Here is a 9026-nt window from a genome sequence, read left to right on the forward strand (position 1 = left end):
TAACACACTCAGTAAATCTTATCACAGATGAATTACTAGTACAGTAATCTGTAGAGCGCAGTTCTGTTTAATTAAACACACGCACCCCTGTGGGTAAAGCCATGCTCTAAGCTCTGGGCACACCGGGAATTACGCAGGCATGGCTGGAGTGTTCTGGGAGCACGCACACCCCCAGCTCACCCGGCTCTGGATGGGCTGAGATCCTTAAGCTTGCCTGGCCAAGTGCTTCACCCAAAGCGCTGCCTCCCCGGCCCCTCGAATCCAACACAAGTTCTAGTCACCTCTACACAAGCTGCCTCCCAGGTGTTGCTCTGGTCTGCTGGGTGAGGCGCACGGCACTCTACATGTGACACGCCTTAGGGGTGAGCTCCGTTACACATCAGCGGGCTTGCCAGCTCTGGAAGACCAGACACCGCTGCTGACGAGTGCACGCATGCCATAAGCACACAGCTGACGCCACCAGACAGCGTCTACCACCAAGCACAGGAGTTTGCTGTAGCAGCACTCTAAGCCCCCACTCTAAGCTGTGGGTTCACGGCTCGAGGGGTGCACGTGTTGCTGCCCAGTGCAGGAAGCGGTGTGCATGTGACTAGTTCAAGTTAGTGTGCTTTTACTAAGTCAGACTTCTTTCCATTTGGGGAATTTCACGTGAACAAGCCACTTTTAGAAGAAACTGTAGGTTTCTAAAGTTTAATAGATGGAAGGCTCTTGCCATTTTCAACCATGACTGGCACAAGAGAATCTGAATTCGGTTAGAATCGAGAACACAGCGCATCGCTTTCCCATCAATCATAACTATGATATAACCTCTATGAAGACAGACTAGGGAGTAAGATAAAGTGATAATGAGCTTCCAAACACAACAATGATCTTCAAAAGCGCTTTAGAAAAAATAATTTGACTTTATTTACTGGCATCCTTTGACCATCCCATGTGCTGTGGAGAGAACTGAACTATAGCTCACTCTGCCTTCTGAGTTGCAGGAGAGTCCAAACAACTGAGAAACGACAAGTGTCCACCATGTGCTTGACTTCAGCTCTTATGGCAACGCTTTACTGAGAAAGACCGCCTTTGTCAGGAATAGCTGAGTAACAACGTCATAATAAGTCACATTAAAATAAATCTAAAAGGATTGTTCTTATTTGAATAGTGAATATTGATAGGAGTAAAAACCACAGCTATAGGGAAAAAAAAAAATCAATGTGAATGATCAAAACAGAGACCCCAGAAGGCAAATGTGTCAACATCAGGAAGATACTTCAAACAAAACCATTAGTAGGAACATATTTATGAAAGCAAATAAACAAATACGTGCACATTAAAACACAGGCCCACTTGTGATTTCTACACTGTTCAATGGATTGCTGTAAATACTTTTCCTTACTTTGTCCTAGAGATCACAGCTTACAAGATTTTTACATTTACCATTGTGATAAATTAAGAACATCTCTTCAACTCTTGCAAGAAAACAAAAGGAGAACCTCTGTATACACAATACTATATAGTATGAAAAATGAGCGCAGTTTTATTTTGCCATATTAGGAAAATAGTCAAAATAAAATATATGGTCAGAGACAGAACTGTTAGGTGTGACTGAACCCAAGGTCCTCCTTTTGAGGCCCATCACACAATTACCAGCAAAAAGCCACACCCACTTTGTGCGGTGTGGAGATGACAGACGCACACAGAGGGCCAGGCGTCCAAACATCAGTTGGGGTAGTCAGCACACGAATCGCTGGGCTGGACTTGGCCTGTGGAATACTTCTGTATGGCCCTGAGCTAAGAACGATGTTTGTGTTTCTAAAAGGATTAACAACAACAACAAAGAGGCAACAAAGAACCACATGTGGCCTCAGTCCCAGACGGCGCCATGTGGCTTTCGGCAGGAAGTGTGCAGACTGCAGCCTCACACAGACAACCGCAAGGCCAAGGGCATCCGCTTCTTCAAGAGCATTTTAACTTTGGAAAGGATCTTCTGATGCCGTTTTCCAGGTTCTTTCCCTTACAGTATTTTTCTTCAACATCATCAAAGTTCATCCTGTATTAATGTAAAGTGATTAAACGAGAAAGGTATTACAAGGTAATCAATATTTCATTTCTTACAAATACTGAATGCTCTTACTGAATGGAGTACCGCACAAAGCATCTTCGCTAAACTAACAATGGAAAAGTCGGTTTCCCCCGCACACAACTACTCTCCAAGTGGGATGCTGCTATTGTCAAGGGATGGACTCTCTCCCATGGCTGAGATGGGGAGACTGTCCCACTGTGACGGTGCCACTCCTAGCAGGGAGCCTGGACTTGGACGATGGAGAGAGGGCACTGGGCAGCACGCATTCATCTCAATTGTTTCCTGACTGGGTGCCACGCCCCCACTTCACGTGCCTGCTCCTGCACCCTTGACTTCCCCTTGACGGACTGTGCTTCTGGACAGTGAGTCAGAAGAACCGTTTTTTATCCTACGTTGCTTCTGTCAGAGTATTTTATCACAGCAACAGCAAAGAAATGAAGAGATTAAATGATAATATTGTATGTTAATTTCAGTTACAGTATTTTGGCTTATGAGTAATAACACATTTAAAAATATTTAACGTAAGTTTTATAGTAACTTGAAAAAATTAAAATAACCCAAACATTAGGAACACATGTTTACTGTAGACACTAAAAAAGACATGGATTCATATCTCCCCTACCCCTGAGATGTGGTAAGGATGTTTGGGAAACAAGCCATAAGCCTTGCCTCACTCAGGGATCCCATTACCTGCTCTACAGAGCTAGCTAGGTTCTATAACGCCCCTGCCTCTCAGAGGAGGTGCTGTGTCTGTCACTACTCTGGCTTTCTGAGACTGAATTCAATTCTACTGACATGCATCCAACACTCAGAGTCTACTCCTCAGTATGCTGACAACAGAGCTAAAAAACAGAGGAGACAAATTGGCTTGAGACAAGCAGCAGGAAGGAGCCTGTAGTACCGACGGCAGATGAAAACTGAGGTACTGGTCTAACCACATTCCAGCTACACCAAGCACAAAGAAACATTTGCTTTCCAAGATAGGCTGGAGTTCTAGGATATTTATTGCTAATAATTCAACATTTTATTTATACTAAATTTAATAACTATTAGTCATATCACTATTTTTAATAACTATTGTATATTTTTCCCTTTAAAATTTATTTTGGGGGGGCTAGAGAGATGGCTCAGTGGTTAAGAGTATTGGCAAACCAGGAACTAATCAGAGTTCAATTCCCAGCACCCACATGGCAGCTCACAACCGCCTGTAACTGGTTCCAGAGGATCTGAGACCTGCGCACAGACATGCAGGCAGAACACCAATGCACATAAAAATAAATCCATCTTAAAAAAATAATTATATTGGAGACAGGATCTCATTCCTGGCTAGCTTGGAACGTACTATGTAGATCAGGCTAGCCTTGAACTCACAGAGATCTGCTCGTCTCTACTCTATGTCCCAAGTGCTGTTGAGATCACTTGATCATTGAGATCATTTGAAATATGCCAGCTTGCATATTTCACATATTAAAACAGAAAGTCCACACCGAAAGTCCAGTGGCATACTCAGCTATACTACTACCTTCACAACATTTTCTGCACTTCAAAGCCATCCTCGTCCCTACTGTTGGCAGCCACTGCAGTGTCTACTCTCACCATGCCCTGGCAACCACAACCTGCTTTCCCAACTGCATATAGGAACAACTGGACACTATGTGGCCCTTTGGGGATGGCTTCATTCCACCAAGCACACTTTCAGAACTGACCATGTGGTATGGATGCAGTCTTCATTCTCACCTTAAAGACCCCACGGCACCAATGCCACATCTGGCTCATCCACTCTGCCGGGGTGCCTGTCTTTCCCCAGTTTGCTGGATGAATGATGCTGCTGTGTGAACTGGAGTGTTCACAAATTCCCAAGCATTTCATTATCTACAGGCTATAATCTTGGCTGTCGTACTTCTCCAAAATGGGCAAGGCTTTGAATATTCATTTTTGCGTGGAATGCACACTAAGAACACCCTGGCTACCTGCCAGTCACTTGTAGGCCTGGCTCTTACCTTATTTCTCTTTACTTGGCTTTGGAGAGTTTCCAATTTTCCATAAATTAAGGCAGCAATAGTTTTTGCATCTCTGGAATTTATTTGCTCTTCCCATATACTTTTCTAAAATTAAAAACACTCATGTTATCTTTTAAGTACTTAAATTAAAACATGACAATTCCATATTAGCTTGCTTGCTTAAGGTCTTAAGGTTCTTTTCTTCTAAGGCTGTTTAAAACTCAAGCTTCAAGTGCATAATGCTGCAAAAGAAGTCAACCCCGACTTGGAAGAATAACAGCAGCAGCATTATGAGAACACAAAATGATTTCTAAAAAACGCATCACTGATTTCAAAGATTTTTATGTGGTGGGTGTGTAAACGAGTGACCTGGGGAGGCTGCATGAGTGGTTGCCTTCGGTACTACAAAAAAAACCCACGAAGGCAAGTGTTCTGTCCTCGCTCTTTCACTTAATTCCTTACAAAATAACTCAGTAGACAAAGAAAAAAAACCTGTCTTCCTTTGTCTTAAAAGGGATCACCATTGTTGCTGAAATGTCACAGTTCTGTTCATAAATACAACTCCCCTGGCAGACTGCACAGGCCTTACATGCCTTCACTTAACAAGCCTATTAGCTCAAAAATGCAACTTGTGAACCAGGGACCACAGAGACCACAGATTGTGGTTTGCTGAGACCCAAGCAGAGCCCTGTCTTTCACAGAAAGCCCACACAGCCAGCCACTGTGTGCACATGATCCTAACACTCAAAGGCAGGCAGACACCTGCAAATTCAACGGCAGCCTGCTCTACAAAGCCAGTTACCCAACACAACAAAATCAAACCTAACTGACAAAGAAAAAAGGCGTATTGTTAGTAGTGCCCCCAAACTCTTACAACCAAAGCCCTTAGTGAGCATTCCGCAAACAATGCTCGTTACCAAGTCGAGTTCAGTGTATCAAGTAATTTTCTTCAATTTTCCTTCTTAGAAGGGAACACTAAAACAACATTATATTAAAAAGTAAGAAATATAAACCTTCACAGGAAATAACTACTACAACACAGAGACAACATGTATTAATGTTATTAATGAGAGCACAGAGAGTAGAGCATCCTTTGAGGTCCCTCAGCACACCGGAAAGGAAGATCATTCAATGGGAAATAGTTTTAAATCATGAAGGGAGGAGCTGGAGAACTACAAACCCCCACACCGCCCTGGGGTCGGGCTGCTGAGGAAGGCACGGAGCGCAAGCCTGTACATACCTTTGCTCTTTCATACTGATAAAACTTAACACTTGGGTAGGCTTTGATACCGGCCTTCTGGCATGTTTGGGGGTAGGCCTGACAGTCCACTTTCCCAGCTTTCACTTTTCCTTTGATCATCTGAAAAACAAAAGAAAACAATTTACAGATCTTGCCACTTTCTCTATGGCATAAACCGTCTGGCAATTATAGCCAAGATATATATCAAATCTTTATATATTTCAAGTTTTGTTCCTTTTAAAACTAAGTATTAATTCTTCCTATTCACACACGATTACTGCTGTTCTTTCCAAACCTTTTAAGCCTCCCCTGTGCTGCCATGTGTCTGACATAAACAGTCCTTCCTTTAAGAGCGCCTCGAGGCTTTACCTCTGGCCTGCCAACCTCCCTGCAGCCACCCCATGCAGCCCGCCACAACCAAACATCTGTCTTGAGTCCTAACTGGCCTTGTTCTTCTGGGGCCGAGCATCCATCTCCACAGCCCAGCTCAGATTTCAGCCCTTCTATATTGCCGAGGTCAGCTCTTACTTCAGGTCATCACTGCAGTGTCTCCTCTCAGCGCCGGCCCGCATCCCTCCCTCCTCATCTATGCATGTGCTTCTCTCAACTCATTTCTGTTGTTATCATTCCCAACACTGGAGCATCTTTAAGGCTACAGTGACGGCTCCTTGACCTGGACTTCTGCCTGTATTCGTTGGACGGTGGGTCACACTGCCTCGTCTCTCCTGACACCCCTCAAGTACCCCAGCCCCACTCTTTTTCCAGCTCAGGGAGCTCCTTCTTTACCCTCAGGCTACTACCTCCCTCGAGAGCGCCATCTTTGGGATGGTCGTGGCAACAGTCTCTCAGTGAGATCTTATAGTCCTAGGCTGGGCTGGTAGCCTGCACTACCGGACTGCTCTCCGTGAATGCCTCATGACACCTGAACACAGGCTGTCTGAAGCTAAACTTTCTCTGCTCCTTCTAGACAGAAGCTAGATGTCCCCAGTTCCCCTCCCCTATCACAAAGTTCCGTGTGCCCTCACAGTGTCCTGGGTCTCGCTTCTTGCTTTCACCATTCTCCTATACTGACGGACGTTGTCCTGCAGCAGGACAAGGTAAGTATCTTTGCTGTCTCGGCCTGAGGCCTGTGGCTACAAGTAGGGAGGCTACCTTAGCGTGGCAGCACAACTACAAGAACAATGTGTACATACACTCGGGTTCTTGTAATCTGTCACTAACCACTTTTAATACTAGCACTTGGGAGACAAAAGCAGGCAGACCTCTGAGTTTGAGGCTAGCCTTGTCTACATAGGAAATTTCAGGTCTGCCAGGTATTTAAAGAGAAACCTATCTCAAGAAAGATAATAGGTATAGAAACAATTTTTTCTTTAAATTGAGAGATAACTTTTAAAAACTAAATTAAGAATTAGTTTCTAATGTTTTAACCAATTATTAAATCATGCATGTTAGTAAACTTTATTTAACTACACAACAATACTTACCCTAGCCAAGAGTTCAAACTCTGGAGCAAAATTCTGGCAAGGTCCACACCAAGGAGCATAGAAATCAACCACCCAGTGAGTTTTCCCTTGTAAAACCTTCTCGTTGAAAGTCTGAGGTGTTAAATCTATGGACGCTTGGGGTAAAAATCTGCAGTGAGGGAATCAAACAGCATTTCTCATTGAACAGAGGCAAAGCAAGCATTCTCTGGCATACCACAAGTGTTACTAAGTTAAAAATGGTTCAAAGGACAGGACGGAATGGAGCTCAGTCCCACCGTGACAAATGTCATTCTTTCCAAGTATGTCAAATGCTAGAATCCTAACCCACAGGAAACTATGCACATGAGAAGACAAACAGCTTTGAATCAGTGCTATGCAACAACACGTATTTTAATTACTCACCCGAGACCCCAGCTTCTCAGGGAATACGCATCCCTATTCCAGCCATTGTAACTACTAAAGAAGGAAAAAAGAAATCAAGTTGTAAATAGTAGTTTCTATTACTGCATATGGTCAAGAAACAATCTTACTGTAGCAATTAAAAAAAAAATCAATGTCAATGTCACCTAGTGTCTCTTTCCACAAGATAAATAAAAGTTACATGTCTTCAAATATATTTTTACCAGTCTTTGTATCTTTTTATCTTTCCCCTCCCCTAAGTTGGTGGGAATTAACCCAGGATTGATGTACTTTTTGTGATTTCTCCATAGCTGAATCTTCCATCTTTTAAAGAGAAACCCATGGCTCAATTTTCACTTCTAAACTACAATTGTGTTTTTTTGGATACCTATGTAGTGTGGAAAGGGTGGACACAGGTCTCCTAACCCCACAACCACAGCAGGTGAGCTAGACAACTCTGATGCGCTTACTTCCTCTCAGCCACAGTAGGAGGGTATGTTTCCTCCCCACCAAGTATAGGGTTACTCCAGGCCATGTAGGAGCGGGGACCCTACAAGGACTTCACCACTAGCTCATTTCCCTCTCCATCTTCTGGGGGCTCCTCCAGTGCTGGCCTCCCAGTACATGTGTTGGCTAACTTAAATGGTAACTGTATATTAAAGTGATTACAACAGATGTCTTCAAATTTGAGAGAATACTTACTGATACTGATAACCTTTATTTGACTTTTGGGGATAGAATCTTATCTCGGGATATCTTTGAACATTTTCTTGGGTACAAAAAGAATGATACTGTTGGCAGTCCACACTGCCTACATTGATCAGTCCAGTTAATGTCTATAAAAGAACAAAAGCCAACACATGGGTCAATGATTGAAATAAAATTATCTCTATAACTTAAAAAAAAATTCTATTAAGTGTTTTGCCCAGATGTATATGCACTGCCCTAGGAGGCCAGAAGAGGGCACTAGACCTTGAGTTAATGAGGGCTAAGAATGCCTTTGGGAACGAGTTGGGAACGGTTGGGAACCCAACCTGGGTGTTCTGCTGAGGCAATTATCCAGCCCTCACCACAACCTTTATATGTATTCAGTGGTCATTATAAGGTGGGCATTTTATCCTTTATCAGTATCACAGGAACTATGGGTAAGGATTTAAAACATGCCATTTAAACTAAGGAATTTGAACTCTGTAAGTAATTTGCACTTAAGAATTTTCCATAGTTATTGCAAATGAAATAACTGGCTCTACTCATTTACTGTGCGGGAAAATATGTTTTTCAAAAATTCAATGTTGGTAGCCAAAATATAATCCTGTATTTTTTTTTTTTTAATATTCTTTTCTATGGAGGTAAGCATCGTCTAAACCACATTCAAAATTTTTATTCAAAAGAGCACAGAAATGCATAATTTTAAAAAATTATTTATTCACTTTGTATCCCAGTTATAGACCCTTCCCTCATTCCCTCCCAATCCCACCCTCCCTCTCTCATCTAAAAATGCATAATCTTAAATGTTAAGATGCAATATAATTTACTTTAATTCCTGAGTTTATTTTTATCTAAGGGATAAATATGAAATATTGACTTCCTTTTCCATTCTGGTATTTTAAATAATTTGCCTTCATTCAGTATTTTAAAGCACTGCCTGTTTTCAGGAAATTTATGTACATGCTTTACTGTCTGAGTTATTTTACGCTTTGTTTTGTTCTTGTTTGTTTGTCTGGAGAAAGAGCCTAGAGCTTTGTAGCCCGGGATAATCTTGACTCCCGTTTCTCCTGCCTCAGACTTCTGAACACTAGCGTTACTGGTATGGACAGCCGTGCTGCTGACTG

At 42.6% G+C, this 9026-nt stretch overlaps 1 protein-coding gene across 2 annotated transcripts in view; it reads right to left on the reverse strand.

Moving 5' to 3' along the window:
- Positions 1-676: 676 nt before the first annotated feature.
- Dnajc10 (DnaJ heat shock protein family (Hsp40) member C10) overlaps positions 677-9026 on the reverse strand; it is a 36329-nt gene continuing 27979 nt past the window's right edge. For both annotated transcript variants that reach the window (XM_055600385.1, XM_055600386.1), the window contains 6 exons: positions 7897-8030; positions 7198-7251; positions 6796-6943; positions 5312-5431; positions 4072-4176; positions 677-2038 (listed from right to left, as the gene is read on the reverse strand). In XM_055600385.1, coding sequence (XP_055456360.1) covers positions 2027-2038; positions 4072-4176; positions 5312-5431; positions 6796-6943; positions 7198-7251; positions 7897-8030 — 573 coding nt within the window. In that variant the 3' untranslated portion in view covers positions 677-2026. The remainder of the gene's footprint in view (positions 2039-4071; positions 4177-5311; positions 5432-6795; positions 6944-7197; positions 7252-7896; positions 8031-9026) is intronic.

This window comes from Psammomys obesus, unplaced genomic scaffold, assembly GCF_907164565.1.
Source record: "Psammomys obesus unplaced genomic scaffold, mPsaObe1.curated_primary_1811, whole genome shotgun sequence".
Taxonomy (NCBI): domain Eukaryota; kingdom Metazoa; phylum Chordata; class Mammalia; order Rodentia; family Muridae; genus Psammomys; species Psammomys obesus.